General features: G+C 42.0%; 3 protein-coding genes across 4 annotated transcripts; 1 reads left to right on the top strand and 2 right to left on the bottom strand.

The window, feature by feature from the left end:
• Window positions 1-99: 99 nt before the first annotated feature.
• LOC101072457 (glutathione S-transferase 3-like) lies at window positions 100-1637 on the top strand. Of its 2 annotated transcripts, XM_003964092.3 has the most exons (7): window positions 100-231; window positions 319-427; window positions 516-567; window positions 695-827; window positions 903-1038; window positions 1142-1267; window positions 1365-1586. In XM_003964092.3, exons 2-7 carry the CDS (start codon window positions 341-343, stop codon window positions 1500-1502), a joined length of 672 nt encoding a protein of 223 aa, XP_003964141.1. In that variant the 5' UTR covers window positions 100-231; window positions 319-340; the 3' UTR covers window positions 1503-1586. The 2 variants fall into 2 exon arrangements, with proteins under 2 accessions (XP_003964141.1, XP_029690848.1); XM_029834988.1 differs by lacking the exon at window positions 100-231 and having other exon boundaries at window positions 341-427; window positions 1365-1637.
• Window positions 1638-1761: 124 nt separating this feature from the next.
• Window positions 1762-3034, bottom strand: tmem14a (transmembrane protein 14A). The gene is made up of 5 exons (XM_003964165.3): window positions 2921-3034; window positions 2566-2641; window positions 2397-2498; window positions 2236-2323; window positions 1762-2020 (listed from the first exon to the last, which is right to left on the bottom strand). The coding sequence occupies exons 2-5, from the start codon at window positions 2639-2641 to the stop codon at window positions 1978-1980; spliced, it is 309 nt and encodes a 102-aa protein (XP_003964214.1). The 5' UTR covers window positions 2921-3034; the 3' UTR covers window positions 1762-1977.
• Window positions 3035-3844: 810 nt separating this feature from the next.
• agpat5 (1-acylglycerol-3-phosphate O-acyltransferase 5 (lysophosphatidic acid acyltransferase, epsilon)) lies at window positions 3845-11280 on the bottom strand. The gene is made up of 8 exons (XM_003964164.3): window positions 10481-11280; window positions 9917-9986; window positions 9733-9848; window positions 9521-9610; window positions 9321-9411; window positions 8534-8695; window positions 6213-6336; window positions 3845-5697 (listed from the first exon to the last, which is right to left on the bottom strand). The coding sequence occupies exons 1-8, from the start codon at window positions 10697-10699 to the stop codon at window positions 5472-5474; spliced, it is 1098 nt and encodes a 365-aa protein (XP_003964213.1). The 5' UTR covers window positions 10700-11280; the 3' UTR covers window positions 3845-5471.
• Window positions 11281-11406: the final 126 nt, after the last annotated feature.

Raw genomic sequence — 11406 nt, 5'->3', positions numbered from 1 at the left:
CTTGTTGCTTATAAAGCCTCCCCAAAAGATTTGATCTTCAGTCATGGTTTTATTTCCCATCATGCCTTGAGACAATTCTAACCGTGCGGCCATTGGCCAGAACTGGCCAATCACGGTGCTCTGTTTACTTTTTTTTTTCTCGAGCTAAAACGTTATACAGTATAAGACTTGACGTTTCACTTGTTCTGACCAGTTAATTTTTTTTTCCCCAACAGGAGTGGTGACGCAAAGGTATAGAGACTAAAATGTTAAATGCAATTTGCGACAATAGCTACTCGTGTTACTGAATACTTTGTTGTTTGTTTCCGGCTTTTTTAGGGCTTTTCGAAAAGACGCAACAATGGCTGAAAAAGTTATCCTGCATTATTTTAATGGGAGAGGGAAAATGGAATCGATCCGCTGGCTTCTGGCAGTTGCAGGAGTGGAGGTAAAGGACTATATGTTGGCAGGTTAATGTGTGATTTGGTCAGTAACCCTGCGGAATGTTCCCTAAAATCTGTCGATCTCGTTAACAGTTTGAAGAGACCTTTCTGGAAACTCATGAGCAATATGAAAAGTTGCTCAAAGGTGAGGAAATTTGAAGTGAGCGTCATAACTCAGAGATAACGTAGGATGAAGCTTGCGTAAGGTAAATTAATTACCTGTTGGTGGGCGTGGTGGCACTGAATAACCTGTCCCTGTGTGTGTTCTGCAGCGGGAGATCTCATGTTTCAACAAGTTCCCATGGTGGAAATCGATGGCATGAAACTCGTGCAGACCAAAGCCATCCTGAACTATATAGCCGAGAAGTACGGACTTCATGGGAAAGACTGCAAAGACCGCGTCATGTAGGAAGCCTATCTAAACGCTGTCATGAATGTTAAGGTCAACGAGTGTGTCACATGTGTGTTGCTGTCCTGCAGGATCAACATGTACTCCGAGGGACTGATGGACCTCATGGAAATGATTATGATACTGCCCTTCATCCCAGATGTTAAAGAACAACTGGAGAATATCGAGGACAAGGCGAAGACGCGATACCTTCCAGTGTTTGAAAAGGTGTCAGTGCTGCTGTTCGGGTTTCTAACAAATCAGACTGACCCACACTAGGGTTGTATCAAGATGTACTGTAACCTAATTGCACATCTCTTAAACTTCCCAGGTTCTGAGTGAAACCGTGTACCTGGTGGGCGGGAAAACAAGCATGGCCGATGTGCTGCTGCTTGAATGCACCCTGATGCTGGAGGAGAAGTTCTGTGGGATTCTTGCAGACTTTCCCAACACAAAGGTGATTTTCTGATTTATTTTTTTTACTCCACGTGCTGCTCACAGTTGTGATGCAAAGAAAACACAACCTGACTGCCACTTTTCCGACTGTTCCTCAGTCTTTCCAGGGCAGGATGACCAGAAAAGAGGCCATCCAGAATTTCCTAAATCCAGACAGCAAGAAGCGGAAGCCACAGCCCGACGACAACTACGTCCAGACAGTCATGAAGGTTTTTAATAAAACAAAACTGCCTTAGTCGCGAACGCCATTGTGTCCTCTAGCACTCCCTGCACTGCCCATGGATCAGTAAACCGATTGTTGTTACACTACTATAAAAAAGCAACAGATCATTTGTCACAACAGACGATGAATAAATGACTATTACCCAATATTTCCTTTGGCTTTTATGTGAATCTGTATAAAATCAGGACTGTTTTGGACCTCAGGACTGTTTTTGTGCTACACCACACATTTGGACAGTAAGGCAAACACACATTCATACATACAATTTTTTCCCCCACATAGATTAGCAGCTTATATATTTATTATTTACAAACAATACAACAAACTGCAGGATTCTCCATCCTCTCTGGTAGATCTTTCAGGCATTTTGGTCATAAATCACAACACATAATTGTTATTGTTCTGAGTGGGAATGTCTTTTTTGTTGTGTATAAAAGAAGCTTCTTTTCCATCCGGCTCCCTGGAACTGGTCTGTCCCATTCTGCAGGTTACGCAATGAAGACCAGGAACAAACGAAACACCATTAACAAACTATAAGGAAGAGAAAGCAAACCTGGAGTTATTCTTTTCCACAATTTTGCAACCACTGAAAGATTTGTCACACACTGCAAAAATTCCTGCTATGACAGGAGTAAACACATCAGATTTTTCATTACTTTGTAATAGATGTCAAAATGCAGTGGATGCAAAGGCAAAACATGTGGTTAAGGCTCATTCCAGTTTTATTGAGTAAGCTGGACTCTGACCTTAGCCCAGACATAATTCCTGCAGGCATCAGCTTTCCAGATTTCTTGTACCTCATTCCCATGATGACTGAGAGGAGTCCTGCAGACACTAGAGGTGAAAAGATACCACGACATGATGGAGGAGAAATGAAATCTAAATCATGTTTTGGAACCATACTCACACAAAGAGACTTTGATATCCTTTGAGTTATAAGAGAGGTTGAATGCTCCATAAAAGGACAAGCCTCCAAAAACTAAACCGGCCATCAATGACATCACGCTTCCTGTATAGATATGAAGAAAACAGGGTATTCAACACTTGAACTTTTTTCTCAAACGTGACCTTTGTACCTTTTCTCTTGTATCCCATAAATCCTCCAAAGGCAATGGCTGCAGCGTAGCCAAACCCAATCCAGTCTACGGCCATCTGTGAACAGGTGACACATTTTCATATTCTTCAATTTGAATACCAATTTGAATTACATCTCAACACGACCAATTAACAATTTCATTTATTCTTTTAATGTTAAATTCCGACACAACAACGTTTCTCGCTGTATTTGATCAGTAGATGTCGCAATGACATCATAGAGATGAGAATGCAAGTTCAAAACAGAGCGATCTGTTGGACACACGTATTCACACGCAGAAAACGCCCTTTGCGTGATAATAATGTTTCCTTAATTCATCTTGTTGTGTTACAAACCTTTAGTCCGAACCTCTTCAACTACGGCCAGTAATCAAACTAAAGGAACAGTCGCTACGGTTCTGTTCGAACTGACTACACTTCCGTCTTCCGGACAACCGCGTCATTCGCGCATGCGCCGTTTAGGCTGGTTTGTGTTTACACTGGAAAAATAGGACTTATTCAAAATTAACCAAATAGCCACAATGTGTTTTGGTTTGGGGGGAATTATAGATACAAATGCATTCAATCCCTTGCCTGGAAAAAGTTGGCTCATTCAACCCCTCCAGTTTATAGGTCTGGGTCGAGTGTTTTCTTCTGATGCACGACAGGGCATTAACTGGTCCGCACATTCTGCTGAGCAGAAACCCAATCAGCGCCTCTGGGACATCATATATTGTTATATTCAGCACCACCACCATGTGGCACCACAGACTTTTCAAGAGTTGACAGATGTCGCAATCCAGGTTTGGGGGCACCCGGGAGCAGCCTGTAATCGGATTTGACCAACTCGAGTATTATTTTGATTCCAGTCCTCAGTGGTTTAGTGACTTGTGTGTCCATTGATGGTTCTTAACATTAAATTCGAGATTGTGTGATGGCAGCGTTGTCCCATATGGCCAGTTGCAGTGAGGATAATTTTGCTGTCATATTATTTAGAAAAAAATATTTTGGTTGTTGCCTATGGCCTTTTATTGAGACCCTGAAAGTTGTTACAGCTGGTTATAATCTTATGTCCATTAAAATAATTGGGTATCGGGCAGATGCTGGCTATGGGGGCAGATTAAATTAACCCCAGATCAAATCAGGCCAGTCTGTCACAGTGATAGTCACATGGCACCTGATGTAAAAATGAAATAAGTCAGGTTTTACATACAAATAAAGCATCACCTTTTTCTTGGACACAAAGCACAACTGATCCTCCAAAGCAGTGATCATGACAACTCTGAAGAAAAACCCATTTATTTCTCTCCCACACCCCCATATTCCACAACAGTAAAGGTTTATCATGTTTTTATTCCTTGAAAAAATCAATGCATTCTTAGAGAAAAATAAGCCACTATGAACTGTAGAAATTCGCTGCGCTGAAGCAGCGTCTCCAGCTGAGAACCTCTGTTGTTCAGCCTGCTGGAAAGAGCAACAAAAAAAAAAGAAAACGCTGCCGTGAACCACGGCTGAGGACCGGCTCCTCCGACGAGAAGGCACCGATTTTCCAGAGTCCGTTTTAAAACGTTCAGAGAGTTTCCTGATGAGTTGCGGTCAGTTCTTGTCAGGATAAAAAGGACTATAAAATGGCTGACAAGGGTCTTCAAGGGTACAGATTATTCCAGTGAGGTATTGGAGCAACACGAGAAACTCACAACATTCACGATGACATCGGCATGGAGAAAATACACCAGGGACTAATTCCAGAGGAAGACAGTACAGCGAGTTTGTAGAGACATACGAGTTACATTATAATAAAGAACAACAATGGACAAACAGTGCATCTGACAATACAGTGAGAATTGTAATACAAATGGCTTTAAGTGCACAGGAACCTGTGACTTACTGTTAACATGGCTTTATTAGCTTGTCGCTAGGCAAATACTTCAAGTGAGCTGTGGCGCGGTCAACATTACAAATGCATATAAAAATAAAAACGCTATAAAGAAACAAATGTAATTATAATACGTTGAGGCCAAAGGAAAACAAAAAAAGATCAAAGGGTGACGATGGACTGGCATTATAATAGGCTTCACTCTAATTTTGGGACATCAAGATCATGGCAAATACAAATTTTGGCAATGAGTGAGATGAATTTAAAACAAAAGATCACATTTGTGGCACTTTTTCAAGTTACCTACGCATTGTTCTAAGTTCACGTCACGCTGCAGAGGCGGCTGAATAATTCTGGGATGGTAATAAATTCTAAAGTTTAAAAGTGTGGGGAAAGTCTGCATTAGTAGTCGAAAAGAAGACCTGCTACATTCATTTGCAATATAAAAGCAAGTGATGACAGAAAATGAAGTAAATTACACAGGTCAATGGGGACCTAACCCAGGAATTCATTTAATGCATTGATCTACTAATGCAAAAGAACACTTTATATTAGAAATGTGCAAAAATCCTCCTGACCTGGGACTTGGGCTCAATTAAAAGAGATTAGACTCAATATCCACAAGTCAGCAGGACTTGATGGTGACTGTTAAACATCTTCTGATAAGTCATAAAACTGTAAATATTGGCCACTTTTTCTTTTTAAATGGGAAGTTTAGCATGCAAGAGTTTTAGCCTTGGCCGAGCTTCATAAAGGGGAGAACATTTAAATAGAAGCGTATAGATATTTTATGTAATAGCAGAGATTGTAAAATCTAACAATGGTGAACAAATCTGAAAACTCTGTCTCAACAGCGGGCAGAGAATTCAAATAACACAGGACTGAGGAGGATAAAATGCTTCACATTTCTCTGCGTCTGGTCAGATTTCAGCTCAGGGTCGGGATAAATGTGAGTCTCTCATCAAACACTGTTTGACATCCGGATCACACTGATCAGGAGGATGGCACAGTGTCCAAATCCGCCACCGCTCGTTAGGGGAAAACGTTCACCCAGAGCCAACCCAGGAGTGTCCCGTACACCCAGGTCCTCACATACGCGCTCCTTCCATTCTCGGTCAGAAGTAACGGCAGCGTGAGTCCTCCCAAGATAACCACTGACGGGAGAGTTTTACAGAGGCTCAGAGAGGAAGCTTTGCCTTCCCCGGGGAACTTGCATAATTTGTCTGAATCCTTTGACTCGTAGAAATTCATCAGCAGCCTTTGAAAAGATGAGATAAAACTCCCTTAAGCAGCCAGTCAGTCTTAAACATGTGCAAAAGCCAGAAAACATAGCTGCAGAGTCATTTCAAGGAAGAAAAAAGGTGCAGACTTGGATGATCACAGCAGAAATTCTACAGCTGAATCCCGATGTGGCGTTCAGGGTCCTGATTGCTATTGGACCTTTGGCTATTTAATGGACAGGCCCCACACTAGTTATCACCCATTCTAAAGCTAACCAGTTAAAATTACACTGCGATACTAATACTCATAGTTGAAAATTAATAGCTGAACTCTATTAATCTGCAATATTTTCTTTTTTTAATTAATGGAGCATAAATAATAAAGCAAAAACTACAAGGACAACTTCAGCATTTCAGAAGGTTCTCAAGCATAACATCTTGGTTAAAGCTCCACCTGTTTGTAGTGGAAAAAAGACTTTTATGCCGCTCAGAGATGCAGATTCAATAACATGCAAGTCCAGCGTGAGCGACTGTTCCACCCACGCACACTTACCGGTCCTTGATTTCAAACCGCTCGTGCAACCACCTGCGGAAAAACAGTGGCTCTGCAGGAATTTCCTTTATGTCCACACGCTCAAAGTGTATGTGGACGCGAGGACATTCTTTGCACAGGAATTCTGTCAAACACAAAAAATAAAGAGACTAAACAAAAACAGGAAAAGCCTTTCAGCAAAACGGCACGTAGAGACGGCACCTACGATAACCACGGTACGACCGCAACGGCGCAGATACCGGGACGCCGACGCCAAGAATTAGTCAAAATTTACAATGAAATTGAGTCTTGATATGTTTAATTAGTGTCAGATTAATTTATCATGCCAGCTTTATTCCATAAATAAAACCTCCCGACTTCTTCAGAGCGACAGAAGAAATCCTAACCTGTCCCGGCTCAGGAGCGAAAACATAACGACTAAAGTTACACGTGCGTCCCCAGAGCCGCTCCACTTCCTGTTTCCACAACATGCAATATTATCAGGAAACCTGCTTTCGGGCGCCAAAAGAGGAAACCTGATCGAAGTTAGCGGCAGATGACTGATTGCTTCTTCTGTTGCAGGAGAGACCATCAGTCAGCTGACCTCCAGTTCACAAATCAATTCGTTCCTTAGTGACAGAATCGACCTTCTGGTTGAAGCGCTTCAATAAGAGGCTGTGAAGGTAAACAGCAGAGAAGCTGGGAGCTCAGTGGCATTCGATGAACAATCATCCAACGGAAATAAAAGTTATTTTCAAGTAAATCTGAGGTTATGCTTCCTTGAAAACCCTAACATACCGCTATATATTTCATTTCTTTTAAAAGCAATGAGATCAGAGCAAAGCAGCCTGGCTAATTAAGTATTAATGGAAAGACACATTAAATTCTATCATATTGAAATAAGAATGAAGCGACACGCTACGCAGAACATGGCCGAGTCACTTCCGTGAAATGACGCCTTCACCACACGGGGCCAGGATGTGTGTCATTTCAAGAGGCTTTTTTTTTTTTGGCTATTCTCTGTTCTGTTTGCGAGAAACACATGAATGTTTATTCCTGAATGAAACGGGATGTTTTCTTTAACATTGACAGGGAGTTCAGAGAACAACTGGGGACACAGAAGATTCCGAATCACACAGTCATGTTGTTTACAGGAAGACACAGCTGTTGACAGGTAAAGTTTGGCACATGACGAATTAGTTTAGGGGTGAGCGCAGCGTCTGGGGACATACATACATTCATCCATCCTCGTGCGCCTATGGATTCGCAGTGCCAGGCTAACAGCTCAATTTTAATTAATTTTAATTCAAACGCCGATATATTAAAAGATCTCAGACAATTTTCTTTCTTATTTAATTGATTCCGTCGCCACTGCAATTAAAAGATGCACAATTTTACCCCCCGGACTTTGAGGGCGATTTACACCCGTCGTTCACTCTTAGCGGCTCTGAAATCACCATGGAAAGAAAATATTGTGGCCCATTTGTTCACAGGAGACACACGGGACAATTCTACATTTTCTATGTGAACATGTAAAAAGAATTTAAAAAAAAAAAAAGCAGGCAAGTCGAGGCGAGGCAAAGTTTTGATTAATGTGAGTTTGGACAGGACGGGAAGCCGAAGACTGGCAGAGAAATATTTTATGTGATTGATTTTTACGCTCTGATAAACCGAGGGTCACTGCTGAGCATTCATGGGGCGTTCAGGTCAGCGGCAGCAGGAAAGTTACTGTGGGAATTTAACACAGGTCAATGTAAAGTGGTATAAAAAAAACCTTTAAAGCCGAGTTGAACGATGAGAGGAAAGGAAGATGGGATGTGTGTTCATTGGCACAACCACCTGAACACATCTGGGTGACAAACGCGTGAAAGTTATGAAAGTTATGAAACTCCATATGACGGCAAACGCCACGCGAGGTCTTTGGTCCGCTCAAGTGTTTTTCTGCTCTAAGCTGTTTACAATTGTGCTGAAATGTAAAGGTAGAGGAGCTGAACACACGAATGCAACTTCCCCAGGCAGACAACAGCAGATGGAACGAAAACAGGTTTGTTTTTAAACACATTACTGCCCGCCACCGCCAGCTAAATAACAGGAAAGGAGCCGGGACCGAGTGTGTTTTGCTCTTAACCATCCAGATTAAAATATACTTATTCGAGTGAAAACTGACAAACACATATTTTCCGGTTCTACTAATCACCTACATGATAGAATCTACCCTCCAGTTGACCGCCGTGTGTTTTCCAATGGCAGCAAGTGTTGTGATTTAGAGAATTGAGGTGGATAAATAAAGAATTTTAAGGGCATCGAACACAATGTCAGTACCAAAACAGGTGGACCCGTACCCGGCATTGATGGTGCGGCCCGCCTCTGACCGGAGGCATCCATTGTTCCCTCATAGGCCACGGTGATGTCGTAGACGGCATCAAGGTGACCCTTCATGGACTCGATAGCTACGTGAGCGGCCTTCATTCTGGGCGTGAGGGTGTGATTCAGAACAGCCAGTCCTACAAACACAACATAGACAACAAATTCAACATTCTTTTGCCTGAAAAAGCATATTTGGGTGATATGAACAAGTGGATATCCACTCTTCTGTTGTGGTGCCAAACTCCATTCACTAATACCTCCCTAATAAAGATAATGTCATGTGCACGTCAACTCTGCAGAGGTTTATCTGGATTAATGGGGAAAGGTGATATTCAGTGCTGAAGTCCAGGGACAGGATTAATCTCTGCACGACATGGCTGATCTAACATGAGCCACACAATAGCATCATAAGCGTGGAGAAGCCACATTCATTTGTCCGTTTCAACAGAGACTCATCCAACGCCATTATTACACATAAAAATAAAATCATACACATAAAATAGACAAGTTAATTTACCTCTCCAAACTTTTGGCAAACACCAGCCAATGTAATTCAGGTATGCTAATCAAGAGTCCAACTTAATGATGCTAAAAATGCCAGCAAATGACTCTCCCTTAATGCACATTTGAAAATCATAACCAAGAAAGTGTCGATTTTCCAACAGGTAACGCAAAAAAACTGTCTCAAGTGGTTCAGACAGATTAAGCTGAATTAATATGCAAGAGATGAGCAGCAGCAGAGAGCAGCTGCCTTGGAGGTACCTTCTTTTGCAGCGAAAGCCTGACTCTCAGCGATAACATTCTTGAGCTCTGGATTATACCGCGTTCCTTCTGGGAAGATGACAAGGTACATCTATGAGAAGACGGGAGCAAAAAAACAAAACGCCAAGAAATGAATTATGGGGCCAACAACACAGTTTTCATTACATTTGATTTGCAAACTTGACCCTCGTGTAACTTACAGGCGCCCCGCGCTCAGTCTGAGTAAACAGTTTCTTCTTCATGGCCTTTTCATTAAACTTTTTACTTCTTTTCACATAGACTCCACCATGCTAAACAAAGCGGCAGACCAAAAGAAGTTATCCACATTGCAGAAGTTGGGTTGACAAATTGGTGCAATATTTACAAATGTGGTTCAACAGATGACATTCAAATACTCACACAACTGTATTACCTGAGAGAAATACCATCCGTACAGTGGAAGCCACTTGAGCCCGTCTTTAAGGACGTATCTGACATGACCAAGAGCACTCTGCCGTACGGCGAGCATGTCTGCGATGATCCAGTCAACTGCAAGAAAAAGAAACCGATCCTTGATCTGATCTATAGTTAATCACAAAAATATGCAAATGTTTTACCTGTACATTGATGATTAGACAGGTAGACAATATTTTCTTTGTTCTTTGGTATATCGCCATACAAAACAACCTACAGAGAAAGATTATGAGAGGTAGACATTCTATGAGTTTGTGTTCGTGGGACAAAAGTGTTTCCTCATTTAAACAGTAACTAAATCACTTTCCATGCTGAATAATTCCCTTTTCTATTTATTGACACAGACGGTTGTTCTGCTTTGATTAAAGTGCATAAAATAATTCACATTTGCATCTCATAAGACGAAATTGCACCCAACATAATCAGATAATCATGCTCAAACAGCTCTAGAACAGGAACTTTAACAGGAGTGGCAACAGAAGGGCACGAGAATGCAGAATTTCTGGACCCCAGTCCTGTCTTGCAAGCTCTCGAGCTGTTCTACTGGTTTATTAGGGGTTATGTTCAAAAAATAAGAATAATAAATTAAACATAACATTCATAAATAAACCGCTAAAGCATAGTGGAGGTACATGGTCTATGTTCGTTATTTTATATATATGTAAAAAGCATGCATAGAGATACTGTAGCGAGGAAAGGTCACTAACCTCAACTCCTGTATAGTTCTCAAAAAAGAAGAGCACCGTACTCTGGTAGATGCAGTACAACCGGTCGTCCAATTTGTGGTATAGTCTTGCTGGTAAAACGGTTGAAAATAAGCGCCAGGCTCCCCATGACAGCAGATAAGCTGGGGCTGTACCCAGCATGATGGTGGCCGGTAACCAGTACCGCAGCGAGTAAGTGTGCACGACCAAGGAGAGCAGCATGATCCCACCGCTGGATGCACTTAAGTAAATTTAAAAATCCCTGAAGCAGACTGCAGGACTCAGTACTACCATAGGCAGGACACCACTATCTACCGCACACCACACCTGTCCTGCCGTTGACACACCTGTCCTGACAAGTCAGCATGAGAAAGTGAGAGCTGCAGCAAGAGGGATGAGGAGCTAGCTGGCTAAAGCTAATTTTAACCTTACATGACAAACGGTGAGCAAAACCGACTTGGGCTCTTATATTTAGGCGTGCTGCGACAATGTCAGCAACCGAACTTAACCGGAACTCATCTTTGACGACACAGTACAAGTTGATATTTTTTTTAAAAACGAAAATACGTTAGCACACCTTCCTACGTGTTCATTCGCATAAGTTATCACAACGTTTGATACAAACTGTGGCCTATAATACTGCCGTCGTGGCCGAGTGTCACCCTCGTCACTGAAAAAGTAAAATAAAAGTTTTCAATTTTCTCTCCGTGGCTGCTCCATCTTTAGCCAGCTAGCTGGTCATTAACTAGCTTCTTGCAGCAAATGTCACACACGCCTCCCTACGTCACGACACCCCGAAATAAGGACGCATCTCATTGGTCGATAGACGCGGAGCGACCAACCAATAGGCGACAAGATACAACGACTTCCGCGTGCTGTAAAAGGAAGAAGTTATAACACCAAATATGTCGCTGTTGTAATGAATTTCT

The sequence above is a fragment of the Takifugu rubripes genome, chromosome 4 (assembly GCF_901000725.2).
Source record: "Takifugu rubripes chromosome 4, fTakRub1.2, whole genome shotgun sequence".
In the NCBI taxonomy this organism is placed as follows: domain Eukaryota; kingdom Metazoa; phylum Chordata; class Actinopteri; order Tetraodontiformes; family Tetraodontidae; genus Takifugu; species Takifugu rubripes.
The sequence above is the reverse complement of the archived record's forward strand: the minus strand, read 5'-3'. Positions and strand labels throughout refer to the sequence as shown.

What these genes read in the sequence shown, in the direction of transcription:
- LOC101072457 (XM_029834988.1), top strand. Translation starts at nt 341, where the DNA reads ATGGCTGAAAAAGTTATCCTGCATTATTTTAATGGGAGAGGGAAAATG. An exon ending in ACCTTCCAGTGTTTGAAAAG is followed by an intron (nt 1,039 to 1,141) that starts GTGTCAGTGCTG and finishes TAAACTTCCCAG; the next exon opens with GTTCTGAGTGAAACCGTGTA. An exon ending in CAGACTTTCCCAACACAAAG is followed by an intron (nt 1,268 to 1,364) that starts GTGATTTTCTGA and finishes ACTGTTCCTCAG; the next exon opens with TCTTTCCAGGGCAGGATGAC.
- tmem14a (XM_003964165.3), bottom strand. Translation starts at nt 2,641, where the DNA reads ATGGCCGTAGACTGGATTGGGTTTGGCTACGCTGCAGCCATTGCCTTT. An exon ending in GGATATCAAAGTCTCTTTGT is followed by an intron (nt 2,324 to 2,396) that starts GTGAGTATGGTT and finishes TTTCACCTCTAG; the next exon opens with TGTCTGCAGGACTCCTCTCA. An exon ending in GGAATTATGTCTGGGCTAAG is followed by an intron (nt 2,021 to 2,235) that starts GTCAGAGTCCAG and finishes TCTTCCTTATAG; the next exon opens with TTTGTTAATGGTGTTTCGTT.
- agpat5 (XM_003964164.3), bottom strand. Translation starts at nt 10,699, where the DNA reads ATGCTGCTCTCCTTGGTCGTGCACACTTACTCGCTGCGGTACTGGTTA. An exon ending in GTCTAATCATCAATGTACAG is followed by an intron (nt 9,849 to 9,916) that starts GTAAAACATTTG and finishes TTTTTCTTGCAG; the next exon opens with TTGACTGGATCATCGCAGAC. An exon ending in CGGTTTGAAATCAAGGACCG is followed by an intron (nt 5,698 to 6,212) that starts GTAAGTGTGCGT and finishes ATCTTTTCAAAG; the next exon opens with GCTGCTGATGAATTTCTACG.